Raw genomic sequence first — 19,050 nt, forward strand, 5'->3', positions numbered from 1 at the left:
AAAAAATTTACCCTTAAGAAAAAATATAACAAGAAAAAATAGAAGTTGATATTAGTTTTTTATTTATAAATAATTTTCTAATCAACCAACTATATAGATAATTTTGCTTTGGGCTAACACATGCAAAAAGATATACAAAAATTATCAGAGTCTTGTGAAGTGTTAGTACATTCTCACAAACTGCTATGCAGTTTCACTGGCACAACCTGCTCAGTGCCTATTTTCATCTCTAATGCTGGGCTACTGTGATGTTGTGATAAAATAAGAAATATATATTTGGTCTTCATCCCTGGTTATTGGCAGAGGGCTCCTAAACCCGTGGAATTTCCTGAGCGATAAAGAGTGAGAAGAAGATCTTTTGTTATTCATAATAAGCCCCTTTCAACCACAGTTTATGGTTATGAGTTTATGCTAATGAGGTGACTCTGGAGGATGAAGGCTGGTTATCAGAGGAACCAACCATAGTATCAGAGGGTTGGAACTTTCAGCCCAAGCCCCCATCCTCCACGAAGGGGAGAAGAAGATTGAGTTTAACCACCAATGGCCAATTATTTAGTTTATCATGCCTACGTGATACAACCATCAGAAACATCCTAAACAAAGGGGTTTGAAGAACTTCTGGGTCGGTGAACACGACAAAGTGCTGGGAGGGTGGTTCATGGAAAATCCAAGCCCCTTCTCCACACCTTACCCTATTCATCTCTTCTATTTGGCTATTCCTGAGTTATATCCTTTATAATAAACTGGTAACAGTAAGTAAAGTGTTTCCCTGAGTTCTGTGAGCTGTTGTAACAAATTATTGAACCAGAAGAGTGGGTTATGGTAACCCCAGATTTATAGCCAATTAGTCAGAAGTATGGGAGGCCCAGACTCTCGACTGCCAACTGCAGTGATGGCAAGACCCCAGTCTTGATGGACTGAGCCCTTAACCCCTGGGGTCCTTGCTAACTCTGGGTAGTCAGTGTCAGAATGAATAAATTGTAGGACACCCAGCTGATGTTCACAGAGAACTGAAGAATTTCTTGGTGCGGAAAATCTATATATTTGGTGTCAGAAATGTTGAGGGTAGAAGAAACAAGTTTTCCTTTAACTATGTTTAGTGTGAACAGATAGCAGGTAAGCTCTGAAAAGCTCATTCACGTACTGGGGAGGTAAGACAAAAATAAAAACATATAAAATGGTATATACACAAAAACTATATGGCACAAACTATGAGTTCAGGAGACATTTAGAAAAGGGCTATATCACTGTGGAATAAGGTCAACAGGAAAGTTTTAAGGAGGACATAAAACTTGAGCCCTGCATTAGGTGTGATTTTGGACAAATCAAGAAGAAAGAGGAGGGCTTTTATAAGAAAGGTAGATGTCTCAAGAAGAAGATGGTGTAGCGTAGGGGCTGGTGGGTGTGAAATCAGAGACTCTTTATGCAGATTCCAAGTTAAAAGCTGTGGTAAGGAGGGGCCAAGTTAGCCCTGAGTCAAGCATGGCATGCATTCAGGGCTTAAGGCTTATTAGTTTTAACAGTAATAGCATGTCTTTTGGGAGACTTACATGATATCAAGCTCCAGATCAAAATGAATCTTCTAAATCACATATACAGTTGAAACCTGTGCCTATCACAGATATGACATATCATTTCTTACACAGGTTTCATCTGCATCACTTACCTGACACGGTGAACATTAATTAAGTGACCAGTCAAGATGAGTAGCAAAAAGCTTTTATGCAACCAACTTAGCACCACTTAAGAGATGATGACAAAAGGTTAAATACATGTTCAGTAATCCCAAACAGAGGTAGAAAAACACGAGTGACCTACAGAGCTAAAAATCTTCAATATGGCACAACTAAGACCATGCTTCTATAAAACTTTACCCCGCCCCCACTGTCACTCTCTCTATACTCTTTATTCTGCATTACTTTTTTTCTTGTATTTATCACACTCTGACATAGTATTATTTATTCTTTTCCCCTAGAGTGCAAGACAGTTTGCTTATTACTTCAATGCTTTACCCCCAATATTTAGAATAATGCCTGAAACACAAGAGATGCCCAATAAATATTTGCTGAATGAATGAAAATCATAGTTGAGAAACTGTATTTGTATTTCTGTATTAAAGTTTCTCTATGTTCTTCCACATGAAAAAATAATTTGCTCCAAGAACCTAACAAACAGTGCTGCAAAGGGACAATAGATACTTCCAGCAATGGGCTTATTTCTCTAATAAAATGGCAATCTTCACATATGTTCAAGGTCCTCCTATTCCTTTAATCCAAAAAATACCCTAAAAGATGAAAGATAACTAAAAAGTGTAAGGAAAGAAGGATAATCTTAGCATTCTATTCAGTACTGACTGTGTCCTTCCTAAGGCAGTTAAAATAAAATACATAAAATTCTGTTCTTTACCAATAAAAGATTTTAGAAGGCACACCACAAAAGAGCATAGATCGTTAATGTATTTGAAAATAAGACCTATATAAAAGCTGAAGGAAGTAGAAATGTTTGGCTTAGAAAGGCAGACTTAAAAGCAACTTTAATGATTTACAAATACACAGAGGCTCTTTTTCAAGGAGTATGCTGACTGAATGTTTTCCAACCTCCATTAAGAGGAAGCTAATTTAAATGGGGCTTTAAAAATTGATTTAATATTTGAAAGAATTTATGTAAGAATTAACGTATACTAAATTCAATGACGGATATTAAGTGCCCAGAACACTGCCTGGAACATAGCAAACATTAACAAAATCTTAGTCCTGTAAGAATCTGGGTTGTTGTTTTTTTCTCCTTTTAAAAATAGGACATATTCTCCACAAACCTTGAATAGCTTAAATATGATCAGCCTATTTTTCTGCTGCTCTTTTAACCATAATAATTAAAAAGATAATTAATAACAAATAACTATTTACAATTAAAAAGGTCAAAGTAATGAAAATGTTTCTCAACCTTAAAATAAGGATAAAAGATGTTCCTTTTCTATTTCTGTGCATAAGTGTTGGTGCACTAAGTCACAGTCCCTATAATTTTTGATTCCTAGAACATGCAAATATTTAAAATATAGCATCTGGTCAAGAGCTATTTGGATGTGAAGGTGTACATTATAAAATATGTATGTCCCCACTTTAAATTTCTACTTATACAGATCATAAAGAAGAGCCTCTAGTTCCTCAAATCAAGTTATCCTAAAATGGTCTGTGTTCTATTCAGTATCCTACATAATTACATCTTAATTATCTGTGCCAAAAAAAGAAGATAGTTGATAAAAGAAAATAAAAATACTACATAACCTGCCTGTATTCCAAGCTAGTATAGCAGTCATGCCTCTCTAATTATCTAGAAGTAGGCATATAGAAAATTACTATCTTGTTGGTCTTCAATAAATACAAAGCAATAATACTTAGGAAAGAAAATTTAAAAATAACTTATAGCTGTTTTACATCAATAATTATCATATAATACTCAGTAAATTAAAAGATATGGCCAGATAGTGATCCCCAGTGCTAAAATGGCCTTTCTTTTCTTCTGTGTTTCTTTATTCCATTTATTCCATTGTTCATTAGTATTTCCATTACAGTGTGGAAAAAAAAGTAAAAAGAAATTGTAAATTAGCACCTTTTTAGAAAATTCACAAAAAGTTGAAGAAACAAAAATTTGAAAGGTCTGAAATTACTTGAGATTATTCCCCTCATTAACTAAATTTAATATTTATTTTTCATCCTGGCAAATCAATTTCTAGCATCAAAGACCTGATAAGCTATATGTAAAATGTAAACTTTTAGTACAAAAAAAAAAATTCCAGGTGACATGATTCAAGATATATTAACAACAAGGAATGAATTCATTGAGCAAACTTCCTCAGTGCTATACTCTCTATAAGTTCATTCATCAGAACAGCTTTAACATTCCACTCTAAAAAAAGTATGATGATGTAGCTACTGACAAATCCTATCAATCAGTTCACTTCGCATTTAACAGACCATCTGACTGCCAAATTTAAAAACTATACCAAATTTTAGTTACTAGAAAGATTTTTAACTATAAACATATATATCCAGAGCAGAGCCTTTTAATCAGAAGACCATGGCTATGTAATATTTCTTAGGTATCTATGAATTTGTCTTGAGAGAAAACTCATTTTTAAAAAATCATATTTTGAAAGCAACTCACCATCTCCTAAAATGTTAAGAACCACTAGTTCCAGTGAATTTAAGTAAACTTCAAATCATACCAGTGAAAAACAGAAAGCACATTGTATATATGGCTGAATATTTACTGTTAATTCCCAAGGGCATATAAAAATATCTTAATGGAAAAATTGTTTTTAAAAATTCAAAGACTGAGATTTTTTTTTCAGGTTATCCAACTACATGTGATTAAAAATATATATAACTTACTGGCTAATGAGAATTTCATGCTTTTAAAACCTTTGCATCATTAAACCTATTATCACTAATTTTATACCAACTATGGCATGAAATTTCAGATGAACCCTGTGCAGTGCTATTAAAACATAGTTTACCACTTCAGTTTTTCTATTCTATAAGCTCTAATGTGCTGATAAATCTCAAAAATTTTATCAGTTTACACTAATCCTAGGATTCCTCTTCCATTTTATTTGGATGTATAGGTGCTAGACAGAGTGAATAAATAATGAGGCAGACTATTGCTTTAAAGTGTCCCAAATAGTTTAGAATATAAATTTCTTTCTCATCTTTTATAATAAAAATAGAATGAAATGGCACTAATAAATATAAGTCCTGGTAAAATAAAAACTCAACAATACAATCTGGAGGAATTCCCTGGTGGTCCAGTGGTTAGGTCTCCACACTTTCACTGCTGAGGGCCTGGGTTCAATCCCTGGTTGGGGAACTAAGATCTCGCGAGCCATGTAGTGCGGCCAAAAACAAACAAACAAACAAACAATATAATCTGAAGCAACACCGAGCACCCATATATAAAAGCAAGGTTCCTCTCTATCTCCTAGGAACTATGTAGAAAATAGCTGATGTTATCAATCCTATTGTCATTAACAAATCTATCATTTTTCATTTTATTCAGGATAGACTCTTGCCTCCAATGGTTCAAGCCTGTGGCAGGCATTGTTGCTTAGCTAATCTAACACCCATTCCCTTTCCCCTGCATGTCTCTACTACTGAAGCTGGAAAAACTAAATATTGATTCTGTCAGTCTGCCTTTCAACTAGAGTAATGGAAAAATGAAAAAGAGTACGGAAAAAAGAAAGATTAAAGACAATCCAAAAAAATGAAGAAAGAGGTAAGAAAAACAAAAAGATTTCAAGAGAAAGTGATATATATAGACAGAAGCAAAGAGCCAACATATGAATAGCAGGTATTCCCAAAGAAGAAAACAATGGGGTGGAACAAAAGATATACTAAAAAGTATTATTGAAGAAAACTTTTCAAAAATAAAAGTGTTTTTTTTACAGCAAAAGAACACTATTCAACTGGGAAAACTGATGTAGAAAACATCAACACTTATGTATAGACCAAGAAAAGCAACTGGCGGGACTTCCCTGGTGGCACAGTGGTTAAGAATCCGCCTTCCAATGCAGGGGACACGGGTTCGGGCCCTGGTCCAGGAAGATCCCACATGCTGAGAAGCAACTAAGCCCATGTGCCACAACTACTGAGCCTGCACTCCAGAGCCCGCGAGCCTCAACGACTGAAGCCAGCACACCTAGAGCCTGTGCTCCACAACAAGAAAAGCCACTGCAATGAGAAGCCCATGCACTGCAGCAAAGAGTAGCCCCTGCTCGACGCAACTAGAGAAAGCCTGTGCGCAGCAACGAATACCCAGTGCAACCAAAAAACAAAAAACCAACTGGCCATTAAAGGAAAAATATCCTTTGGGCGTCCAGGCATAAAGACCAAGAATATGAGGAAAAAAATCAGACTGAAATAAGAAGACAATGGAATAACATATTTAAGGTACTTAAGGAAATTAAGAAGCTGAACCAAGGATTTTATATCAATTCAAATTGACCTTTAAACATAAATGCTAGAGACAAACTGAGATGAAACATGCAACGACTCAGGAAGTAGTGGTCCCATGAGCCCTTCTACTAAAGAATGAGCTTCAAATTACCAAGAAATGGTCAGAGAAACTTTTCATAAGGATTGATAGTAAATATTAAATATATTACCTGTAGAACTAATGACAAGTGTTGGGCATAAAGGTGACAGATTAGTATAAAATCAGTTATATATTCTAACTATGTACAACTATCAAAAATAGGGAGTTGGAGGAGGGGAAGGAGAAGAGTATGGGAAGTAGAAGCAGCTCTGAATTGCCATGTAAGTATTTACTGTGAAAGTAAAAGGCTCACCCCCTGCCACTTTCCCCCCTTAATGTCCATACATCTGTTCTCTACATCTGTGTCTCAATTTCTGCCCTGCAAACCTCTTCATCTTTACCATTTTTCTAGGTTCTGATTATATGTGTTAATATACAATATTTGTTTTCCTCTTTCTGACATAACTTCACTCTGTATGACAGTCTCTAGATTCATCCACGTCTCTACAAATGACCCAATTTCATCCCTTTTTATGGCTGAGTAATATTCCATTGTATATACGTACCACATCTTTATCCATTCATCTGTCGATGGGCATTTAGGTTGCTTCCATGACCTGGCTATTGTAAATAGTGCTGCAATGAACATTGGGGTGCATGTGTCTTTTTGAATTCTGCTTTTCTCTGGGTATACGCCCAGTAGTGGGATTGCTGGATCATATGGTAATTCTATTTTTAGTTTTTTAAGGAATCTCCATACTGTTCTCCACAGGGGCTGTATCAACTTACATTCCCACCAACAGTGCAAGAGGGTTCCCTTTTCTCCACACTCTCTCCAGCATTTGTTGTTTGTAGATTTTCTGATGAAGTCCAATCTAATTGGTGTGAGGTGATACCTCACTGTAGTTTTGATTTGCATTTCTCTAATAATTAGTGATGCTGAGCAGCTATCATGTGCTTCTTGCCCATCTGTATGTCTTCTTTGGAGAAATGTCTATTTAGGTCTTCTGCCCATTTTTGTATTGGATTGGTTGTTTTTTTAATATTGAGCTGCATGAGCTGTTTATATATTTTGGAGATTAATCCTTTGTCTGTTGATTTCTTTGCAAATATTTTCTCCCATTCTGAGGATTGTCTTTTCGGTTGGTTTGTAGTTTGCTTTGCTTTGCAAAAGCTTTTAAGTTTCATTAGGTCCCAATTGTTTATATTTGTTTTTATTTCCATTGCTCTAGGAGGTGGATCAAAAAAGATCTTGCTGTGATTTATGTCAAAGAGTGTTCTTCCTATGTTCTTCCTATGTTTTCCTCTAAGAGTTTTAAAGTGTCTGATCTTACATTTAGGTCTCTAATCCACTTAGAGATTTTTTGTGTGTATAGTGTTAGGGAGTGTTCTAATTTCATTCTTTTACAATGTAGCTGTCCAGTTTTCCCAGCAACATTTAATGAAGAGACTGTCTTTTCTTCACTGTATATCTTTGCCTCCTTCGTCATAGATTAGTTGACCAAGGTGCGTGGGTTTATCTCTGGGCTTTCTATCCTGTTCCATTGATCTACATTTCTGTTTTTGTGCCAGTATCATATTGTCTTGATTACTGTACTTTTGTAGTATAGTCTGAGGTCAGGGAGTCTGATTCCTCCAGCTCCATTTTTTTCCCTTAAGACTGCTATGGCTATTTGGGGTTTTTTGTGTCTCCATATAAATTTTAAGATTTTTTGTTCTAGTTCTGTAAAAAATGCCATTGGTAATTTGATAGGGATTACACTGAATCTGTAGATTGCTTTGGGTAGTATAGTCATTTTCACAATGTTGATTCTTCCAATCCAAGAACATGGTATATCTCTCCATCTGTTTGTATCATCTTTCATTTCTTTCATCGGTGTCTTATAGTTTTCTGCATACAGGTCTTTTGTCTCCCTAGGTAGGTTTATTCTTAGGTATTTTATTCTTTTTGTTGCAGTGGTAAATGGGAGTGTTTCCTTAATTTCTCTTTCAGATTTTCCATCATTAGTGTATAGGACTGTAAGAGATTTCTGTGCATTAATTTTGTATCCTGCAACTTTACCAAATTCATTGATTAGCTCTAGTAGTTTTCTGGTGGCATCTTTAGGATTCTCTATGCATAGTATCATGTCATCTGCAAACAGTGACAGTTTTACTTCTTCTTTTCCAATATGCATTCATTTTATTTCTTTCTCTTCTCTGATTGCCGTGGCTAGGACTTCCAAAACTCTGTTGAATAATAGTGGTGAGGGTGGCAATCCTTGTCTTGTTCCTGATCTTAGAGGAAATGCTTTCAGTTTTTCACCATTGAGAATGATGTTTGCTGTGGGTTTCTCATGTATGGCCTTTATTATGTTGAGGTAGGTTCCCTCTATGCCCACTTTCTGGAGAGTTTTTATCATAAATAGGTGTTGAATTTTGTCAAAAGCTTTTTCTGCATCTATTGAGATGATCATATGGTTTTTATTCTTCAATTTGTTAATATGGTGTACCACACTGATTGATTCACGTATATTGAAGAATCCTTGCATCTCTGGGATAAATCCCACTTGATCATGTTGTATGAGTCTTTTAATGTGTTGTTGGATTCTGTTTGCTAGTATTTTGTTGAGGATTTTTACATCCATATTCATCAGTGATACTGGTCTGTAATTTTCTTTTTTTTGTATTATCTTTGTCTGCTTTTGGTATCAGGGTGATGGTGTCCTCATAGAATGAGTTTGGGAGTGTTCCTTCCTCTGCAATGTTTTGGAAGAGTTTGAGAAGGATGGGTGTTAGCTCTTCTCAAAACGTTTGATAGAATTCACCTGTGAAGGCATCTGGTCCTGGACTTTTGTTTGTTGGAAGATTTTTAATCACAGTTTCAATTTCATTACTTGTGATTGGTCTGTTCATATTTTCTATTTCTTCGTGGTTCAGTCTTGGAAGGTTATACCTTTCTAAGAATTTGTCCATTTCATCCAGGTTGTCCATTTTATTGGCATAGAGTTGCTTGCAGTAGTCTCTTAGGATGCTTTGTATTTCTGTGGTGTCTATTGAAACTTCTCCCTTTTCATTTCTAATTTTGAGGCCTCTCCCTCTTTTTATTGATGAGTCTGGCTAATGGTTTATCAATTTTGTTTATCTTCTCAAAGAACCAGCTTTTAGTTTTATTGATCTTTGCTACTGTTTTCTTTGTTTCTATTTCATTTATTTCTGCTCTGATCTTTATGATTTCTTTCCTTCTACTAACTTTGGGTTTTGACTGTTCTTCTTTCTCTAGTTTCTTTAGGTGTAAGGTTAGATTGTTTATTTGAGATTTTTCTTATTTCCTGAGGTAGGCTTGTAATGATATAAACTTCCCTCTTAGAAATGCTTTTGCTGCATTCCATAGGTTTTGGATCATCGTGTTTTCGTTGTCATTTGTCTCTAGGTATTTTTTGATTTCCTCTTTGATTTCTTCAGTGATCTCTTGGTTATTTAGTAACGTATTGTTTAGTCTCCATGTGTTTGTGTTTTTTACGTTTTTTTCTCTGTAATTGATTTCTAATCTCATAGCGTTGTGGTCAGAAAAAATGCTTGATATGATTTCAATTTTCTTAAATTTACTGAAGCTTGATTTGTGACCCAGGATGTGATCTATCCTTGAGAATGTTCCGTGCACACTTGAGAAGAAAGTGTAATCTGCTGTTTTTGGATGGAATGTCCTATAAATATCAATTAAATCTATCTGGTCTACTGTGTCATTTAAAGCATGTGTTTCCTTATTAATTTTCGTTTTGGATGATCTGTCCGTTGATGTAAGTGAGGGGTTAACGTCCCCCACTATTATTGTGTTACTGTCGATTTCCTCTTTTAGAGCTGTTAGCAGTTGCCTTGTGTATTAAGGTGCTCCTATGTTGGGTGCATATATATTTATAATTGTTATATCGTCTTCTTGGATTGATCCCTTGATCATTATGTAGTGTCCTTCCTCATCTCTTATAACGTTCTTTATTTTAAAGTCTATTTTATCTGATATGAGTATTGCTACTCCAGCTGTCTTTTGATTTCCATTTGCATGGAATATGTTTTTCCATCCTCTCACTTTCAGTCTGTATGTGTCCCTAGGTCTGAAGTGGGTTGTTGTAGACAGCATATAGATGGGGTCTTGTTTTTGTATGCATTCAGCGAGCCTGTGTCTTTTGGTTGGAGCACTTAATCCATTCACGTTTATGGTAATTATCGATATGTATGTTACTACTACCATTTTCTTGTTTTGGGTTTGTTTTTGTAGGTCCTTTTCTTCTCTTGTGTTTCCCACTTAAAGAAGTTCTTTTTGCATTTGTTGTAGAGCTCGTTTGATGGTGCTGAATTCTCCCAGCTTTTGCTTTTCTGTAAAGCTTTTGATTTCTCTATTGAATCTGAATGAGATCCTTGCTAGGTAGAGTAATCTTGGTTGTAGGTTCCCTTTCATCCCTTTAAATCCCTTCCCTTTCATCACTTTAAATATATCATGCCACTGCCTTCTGGCTTGTAGAGTTTCTTCTGAAAAACCAGCTGTTAACCTTATGGGAGGTCCCTTGTATGTTATTTGTCATTTTTTCCCTTGCTGCTTTCAATGATATTTCTTTGCCTTTAATTTTTGTCAATTTGATTACTATGTGTCTCAGCGCGTTTCTCCTTGGGTTTGTCCTGCCTGGGACTCTCTGTGCTTCCTGGACTTGGGTGGCTATTTCCTTTCCCATGTTAGAGAAGTTTTAGACTACAATCTCTTCAAATATTTTCTCAGGTCCTTTCTGTCTTCTCCTTCTGGGACCCCTATAATGCGAATGCTGTTGCGTTTAATGTTGTCCCAGAGGTCTCGTAGGCTGTCTTCATTTCTTTTCATTCTTTTATCTTTCGTCTGTTCCACAGCAGTGAATTCCACCATTCTGTCTTCCACGTCACTTATCCGTTCTTCTGCCTCAGTTATTCTGCTATTGATTCCTTGTAGTGTATTTTTCATTTCACTTACTGTATTGTTCATCTCTGTTTGTTTGTTTTTTAATTCTTCTAGGTGTTTGTTCTTCAATTCTTCTAGGTCTTTGTTAAACATTTCTTGCAGCTTCTCGATCTTTGCCTCCATTCTTTTTCTGAGGTCCTGGATCATCTTCACTATCATTATTCTGAATTCCTTTTCTGGAAGGTTGCCTATCTCCACTTCATTTAGTTGTTTTTATGGTATTTTATCTTCTTCCTTCATCTGGTACATGGCCCTCTGCCATTTCATCTTGTTTATCTTTCTGTGAATGTGGGTTTTTTCCCACAAGCTTCAGGATTGTAGTTCTTCTTGCTTCTGCTTTCTGCCCTCTGGTGGATGAGGCTATCTAAGAGGCTTGTGCAAGTTTCCTGAAGGGAGGGACTGGTGGTGGGTAGAGCTGGCTGTTGCTCCGGTGGGTAGAGCTCAGTAAAACTTTAATCTGCTTGTCTGCTGATGGGTAGGGCTGAGTTCCCTCCTTGTTGGTTGTTTGGTCTGAGGAGACCCAACACTGGAGCCTACCAGCCTACCTCTCTGGTGGGGTTAATGGTGGACACTGGGAGGGCTCACGCCAACGAGTACTTCCGAGAACTTCTGCTGCCAGTGTCCTTGTCCTCACGGTGAGACACAGCCACCCACGGCCTCTGCAGAAGACCCTCCAACACTAGCAGGTAGGTCTGGTTCAGTCCCCTATGGGGTCACTGCTCCTTCCCCTGGGTCCCAATGCACACACTACTTTGTGTGTGCCCTCCAAGAGTGGAGTCTCTGTTTCCCCTAGTCTTGTCGAAGTCCTGCAATCAAATCTTGCTAGGCTTCAAAGTCTGATTCTCTAGGAATTCCTCCTCCCGTTGCTGGACCCCCAGGTTGGGAAGCCTGATGTGGGGCTCAGAACGTTCACTCCAGTGGGTGGACTTCTGTGGTATAAGTGTTCTCCCATTTGTGAGTCACCCACCCAGCAGTTATGGGATTTGATTTTATTGTGATTGTGCCCCTCCTACCGTCTCATTGTGGCTTTTCCTTTGTCTTTGGATGTGGGGTATCTTTTTTGGTGAGTTCCAGTGTCTTCCTGTCGATGACTGTTCAGCAGTTAGTTTTGATTCCAGTGCTCTTGCAAGAGGGAGTGAGACCACGTCCTTCCACTCCACCATCTTGAACCAATCTATATAATAAATTTTTATTACCAATTTTCCAATAATTATGAGGAGTGAGTTATCACACAGTGACATTAGGGCAAGAAGACTATCCCTCCCTCAGTCTCAACTAAAAAAATGTGCTACAGAGATGGACTTTTGCAATGGCAGAGTGAGGACTTCAGTAAATTTGCTGTCTCACAAAAAACAATGAAAAACAGTTTGAGCTGGCAGAAGAAAGGTCAATAGAGATTATCTAGTTTGAGGTGTAGAAAGAAAGATTGAACACAAAATGAACAGAGCTTCAGAGACCTATGGGATACCATCAATCATACGAAGATATACATAATGGGAGTCTCAGAGGGAGAGGAGAAAGATGAACAAAAATAGCTGAAGAAATAGCTAAAAACAACCCAAATTTGATGAAAAGTATTAATTTATACAATGAACTATTAAGTGGAGCTCACTGAAGTCCAACTAGAATAGTCAAAGAGATGCATATCTAGAGACATCATAATCAAACAGACAGAAAGTTAAAGACAAAGAAAATTTTCAAAGCAGCAAGTAATAAATAACTTATCACATACATCAGATCCTAAATATTTTTAATAACTGACTTCTCAAAAGAAAACCATGGACACCAGAGCACCAATAGGATGACACCTTCAAAGTGCTGAAGGAAAAAGGCAGTTAGCCAAGAATTCTATATCCAGCAAAACTCTCCTTCAAAAATGAAGGGAAAATTAAGAGATTCCCAGATCAACTGACAAACAGGAAATACTATTGTGCCTTACAGGAAATACTAAAAGGAATCCTTCAGGCTTAAATGAAAGGACACCATATATAACTTGAATCCACTGGAAGAAATAAAGAGGTAAAGGTAACTACATAGGTAAATATAAAAGACAGTATAAATGTACTTTTATTTATAACTCTTTTGTTCTCCTGCTTTACAAGACAACCACATAAAGCAATAATTACAAAACTGTGTTGATGGGTGTACAATGTATAAGCATACCTTGGAGATATTGCAGGTTTGGTTCCAGACCACCATAATAAAGCGAATATTGCACTAAAGCAAGTCACATTATTTTTTTTGGTTTCCCAATGCATATAAAAGTTATGTGTACACTATAGTCTCTTAAGTATGCAATAGCATTATGTTTAAAAAAAGTGTACATACCTTAATTTAAAAATACTTTATTGCTAAAAAATGCTAACCATCATCTGAGTCTTCAGGAAGTTGTCATCTTTTTGCAATAATAACATCAAAGATCACTGATCACCATAAAAAAATATAACAATGTAAAAGTCTGAAGTATTCCAAGAATTATCAAAATGTGACACTGAGACATGAAGTAAGCAAATGCTGTTGGAAAATGGTTCTGATAGTCTTGTTCAACACAGGATTGCCACAAACCTTCAATTTGTAAAAAATGCAATATCTGCAAAGTGCAATAAAGTGAAGTGTAATAAGATGCTATTTTATGTCTGCATAAAGATCTAATTTTTATGACAGTAATACCACAAAGGAAGGGGGAGGGAATGGAGGTATCCTGGACCAAAATTTTGTATACTACTAAAATTAAGTTAGTATTCAACCAAACTAGATCGTTTTAAGATGCTAATTGTAATCCCTAGGGTAACTACTAAGACAGTAACTAAAAAAAATACAGTTAAAGAAACAAGCGAATTAAAATGGTACACTAGAAAATACCTATTTAATACAAAAGGTAATAATGGAGGAATAGAGGAACAAAAAAGATATAAGACATAAAACAGCCAAATGGAAGACATAAATTCTACCTTATCAGTAATTACATTAAATGTAAATGGATTAAATACTGCTCAAAAGGCAGAGACAGTCAAAATTGATTAAAAGAAAAAAACAAACAAAAAACGGGTTCCAACTACATGCTGCTTACAAGAAACACTATTTATTTATTTGCCATGCTGTGCAGCTTGCAGGATCTTAGTTCCCTGACCAGGGAATGAACCCAGGCCCTCAGCAGTGAAAGTGGAGAGTCCTAACCACTGGACCACAAGGGAATTCCCAAAAAACACAATTTAGATTCAAAGAAACAAACAGATAAGAAGTAAATGTATGGAAAAGACATATCATGCAAACAGTAACCAAAAGAGAGTTAGACAGTGGCAGTTAGACAGTAAATATCAGAAAAAATGAACTTTAACACAAAAACTGTTATTAGAGTTATAATGATAAGGGACATATCCAAGAGGAAGATAAAACAATTATACACATATGCAGCTAACAATAGGGCCCCAAAAATTCCTGAAGCAAAAACTGACAGAACTGAAGAGAGAATAGACAATTCAACAACAATAGTTGGAGACTTCAATATCTCACTTTCAATAATGGACAGAACTAGACAGAACATCAACAAAGAAACAGAAGACTTAAACAACCAAGTAGATCTAAGAGATTTCAACACAACACTCCACCCAACAACAACAGTATACGTGGTCTTCTCAAGTACACATGAAACATTCTCCATGATAAACCATATGCTAGACCATAAAAAGAAGCCTCAATAAATTTAAAAGGATTGAAAACTTCAAAGTATATTCTACAACCACAATGGAATAAAATTATAAATCAGTAACAGAAAGAAATCTGGGAGTCACAAATATGTAGAAATTAAACACATTCCTAAATAACTAATGGGCCAAATAAATCACAGAGGAAATCAGAAAATATTTTGAAATGAATGAAAACAAAAACACAACATATCAAAATCTATGGGAAACAGATGTTAAACAAAAACTTGTACATGAATGTGTAACATTCTTAACAGCTCTAATCACAACACCCAAAAGGTAGAAACCATCCAAATGTCCATCTACTGATTAATGGATAAACAAAATGTGGTATGTCCATACAATGGAATATTATTCAGCCATTAAAAGGAATGACATATTGATACACATTACAATATTGATAAACCCTGAAAATGTTAAGTGAAAGAACCCAAACACAAAAGGCCACATATTATATGACTCCATTTATATTAAATATCCAGGACAACCAAATCCATAGAGACAGAATGTGGATGAAAAGCTGCCAGGGACTATGGGGGTGGGAGAATGGAAAGTGACTGTTAATGACAAGGGGGTTTCCATTTGGGGTGATGAAAAGGTTATGGAACTAGATAGTAGTGATGGTTGCATAGCATTAAAAATGCACTTAATGCTACAGAATACACTTTAAAATGGTTTAAATGGTAAATGTTAAGTGTATTTTACCACAATAAAAAAAGTGAAAAGCAATATTTTGAGAAAAGAAAATGTTAAGAAAACAAATTAAAAGTCAAGTACTTTAGGGCTTCCCTGGTGGCGCAGTGGTTGAGAGTCCGCCTGCCAATGCAGGGGACGCGGGTTCGTGCCCCGGTCCAGGAAGATCCCACATGCCGCAGAGCGGCTAGGCCCGTGAGCCATGGTTGCTGAGCCTGCGCGTCCGGAGCCTGTGCTCCACAACGGGAGAGGCCAAAACAGTGAGAGGCCCACATACCGCAAAAAAAAAAAAAAAAAAAAAAGTCAAGTACTTTAAATAGACACTCAGGTCTAAAACAGAGTTCTGTGATTTCAGCAGAATATCATAAATGTAAAAATTGTCAATACAAAGTTATGTTCCATACTTGTATGTGAGGCCAAGAGGCCTCAAGTGTGGGCTCATCCTCTTCTGGATCAAAATCTGGATTATCACTTGGAGGAAGAGTTCGGAAGATGTTAGCACTGATCTGTAAAGAAAAATAAATTTAGATTCATGTTCTAAATAAACGTATGTTTTTGTTGCTTAATGGAATTAAAAAATGCAAAATGAAATATTTTTAAGATAACTTTATTTAAGAAAAAGGTTAAGTTGTGGCTGTAAGCTTAGTTCAAAACCTATAAATCTCTTCAAGATATGAAGGCAGCCATTTGTTTCTCTCTTTTCTCTGTCCCATAATTCTGACTTCTATAGATATCAAACTTCATACAGATTACCTCTAGACTCCTCTTCCTTAAATCACAAGTTTTTCTTTCCAAGTTTTGCTTTAAAAAAAAAAAAAAAAAAGAGGATGTGAAGGAACTGGGGGGGGGGGGCGGAGCATAAAGTTCCTAACTCTCCCTATCCCTAACTTGATTATTTTCATCTTTCCACAACTCCCCCCATATTCTAACCCAGCCATTTACTTACCTTATAACCCAAGAGTTTGGTAAAATATCTCTTACACATACACATCACGCTAAAGAGGAGGATGGGGGTAGAATACTTTCACTGTCATTACAGACATAGTTATTCACTGCCATTACAGACATAGTTATAATACCCCATGATGACTTAATTTACTGTATTTCATTAACTCTGAGCATTTTTTTTTAAAAAATATTAATCTCTCTGAAATAAGGATATGCTTTGAGACTCTTCATTTCAGAGTCTTCATTTTAGGTTATAACTTCATCTTTCACATTGTCTGTCTTAGTACCAAAGTACATATCCTTTTTCTACATATCCTTTTTCTCTAGCAAAGGATGGATTGTGAGCCCAACTCAAAATTCGTTGAAGAATGATGAACAGACTGACAGACCAAATGGTTTAGTAAACATGTAAGGCCCTAATTTTGAGGGATTGGTCATTTAAGATAAATTATTTGGGGAACAGAGGATGAGACAAGCGTTGTTTGGTGGTGCAAGCAAATTCCCAACCATTCTTATGAAGTAGCATCTATGGTAATCCAAATAACTGCTAACAGTCAATTATTATAACCATAAGACTTAGAAAGTTATAATCCAGAATTTGATTTGCTAGAACTCAAAGCCAGTATATGAAGGCAGAGCCAATAAATAGTTTGATAAATACCAATTTCACAGAGTGGCAGAAAGTCACAGATAGAACTTGAAAAGGAAATATATCCCATAGGAGGGCATAATTTGCCTTTGAAATCATACTTATTATTGTTGGTAGTAAAAGTTAAACCTTGTAGCCACCAATAAAATTAACTGTATACAGCAAATACACAGAAGAGCTTTAAAGAACTAAGCGGGTGAGTTGGCTTCTTATCTAGAAATTAAGTACCCAGAAGTTAAAAAAAAAAAAAAAAAAGGACAAAACAAACACATCTTTTTACTTGGGGAAAGAAATTAAATCTCAGAATTTATTAGTAAATAGAAAATTACAAAATAACTTGACTCAAATATTTGAGTACTTTCAATATCTGAGGCAACAACTTTAGAGAGATAAAAATATCTTCCCTAGGATTTTCAAAATTCCTGAATACAAACCATTTGAAATCAATAAAGTGGAAATATTGCATTTTCCCCCTGAACATTTTTTAATGACCAACACAAAACAAAGAACAAAATACAAAGTCTATCAATAATCAATACTTATATTCTCAAACTGTCTCTCTTAATTATCTGTGGAATTGAGGAAGCTAATTTCATTTTGATTAATGTTCTCTCTAGAGCTAATCTTTAAAAAAATCTTAAGGCTTTTATTTTGTTTTTTAAAAAGAAAAAAACGAATCAAAATGTCCTAAGTCCTTTTAACTGGTCTTCTAGTACAATATGATGAAAGAAAACTCAGCTAGTATATTAGGGTCAAATTTAACTTTCCTGCACATTTTGCTCTTCCCCCAGAACATATATCAGGCACAGGGAAAGAAATTAAGGCAACTAAATTGTATAGTTTATAGCTTAGATTATACTTGCTATAACCTTCTATAACCAACATTTAAGCTTAAATTGTGTACTCAGTGACTCTAATTATTTCAAATGAATTTTTTGTATTTTGTTATGCACCAAAATACAAAAACCACAAGTCTGAAACAAATTTCTACAGTTTGATGGAGAATATGGTTAAATAATTAATAAACAGTATCCTAAACAACCTTACTTCAATACTTTTCACAGCAGATATTTCAAACTTTTGTTTACATCATTTAACTTCTTAAAGGTCCCACGTTTTGATTAAAATTCAGTGTTATAGAATCTACATATATGATATCAAAATGTCCTAAATAAGATTTATTTTAGACCTGACTCCCTTATCCACTGCTGAGAGCCCCACAGTTTTTCATTGGTCTTTTCTTCCCCCTTTAGATGTTCTTTCTCCACAGCTATTCAGCTGCATGTTAATTATCTATCAATCTGTATTATCTTGAGCTTATATCTTTCTCCTAAGCTCTAGATATGCACTATCCAATGTGGTAGCCACCAGCCATTGTGGCTATTGAATTCCCAAACTATTATAAAGCAATGACACCATCATTGGAATGGATGGATAATCTTTCAAATGGACTATTTAAAAAAAACATTCTTTTGAGCACATTAATTATTGTATATTTATTAAAAATCAGTCTCATTAAATCATAATTACACCTCAGATCTTACTTGAATTTATATAAATCTGAGGAACTTAAGTCTAGAGGCTTACCATTTTTACTATATCAGAATACGCTGATTCAACAATTACACCACGATTAGTTGAAACATACTCAACCAGTTCATTCAATGTTGCTCTTTTAACTTCTTTGCTCTTCAAGTCTGAAACAGAGTCCATGAAATCAAAGAGTATGCAACACTGCTGCAGCTTCTGACAGAAAAGCTCTTGTTGTTCATTTGAAGTGGCATCTGTAAATAAAAATAAAGAGAAACTTAGAAATGACCTACTCAGAAGTTACCTTCATGTTTGCCAATTTTGTAGAAGCTATTCACGTACATAAAGTAAAACTTCTCTCAAAAATCTAGTGAGAAATTTACCCATCTAATCCCATTATTCACGCCAGACATGAATTTCTATCTTCCTCCTCTCTCACTACCCACAATCAATCATTAAATGTTATTGATTCCGTTTCTTTAACTTATCTGGAATCTATCCTTTTCTTGTCATTCCCTCTGCCACTTTAACGG

The 19,050-nt window shown here is 35.6% G+C and overlaps 1 protein-coding gene across 1 annotated transcript in view; it reads right to left on the minus strand.

Moving 5' to 3' along the window:
* The window catches only part of PPP2R5A (protein phosphatase 2 regulatory subunit B'alpha), a 92,249-nt gene that overhangs the window by 25,446 nt on the left and 47,753 nt on the right, over positions 1–19,050 (minus strand). Inside the window, exons 2-3 of the mRNA XM_067729017.1 lie at positions 18,575–18,771; positions 15,795–15,896 (exon numbers count right to left, since the gene is read on the minus strand). Coding sequence (XP_067585118.1) covers positions 15,795–15,896; positions 18,575–18,771 — 299 coding nt within the window. The remainder of the gene's footprint in view (positions 1–15,794; positions 15,897–18,574; positions 18,772–19,050) is intronic.

The sequence above is a fragment of the Pseudorca crassidens genome, chromosome 2 (assembly GCF_039906515.1).
Source record: "Pseudorca crassidens isolate mPseCra1 chromosome 2, mPseCra1.hap1, whole genome shotgun sequence".
NCBI classification, from domain to species: domain Eukaryota; kingdom Metazoa; phylum Chordata; class Mammalia; order Artiodactyla; family Delphinidae; genus Pseudorca; species Pseudorca crassidens.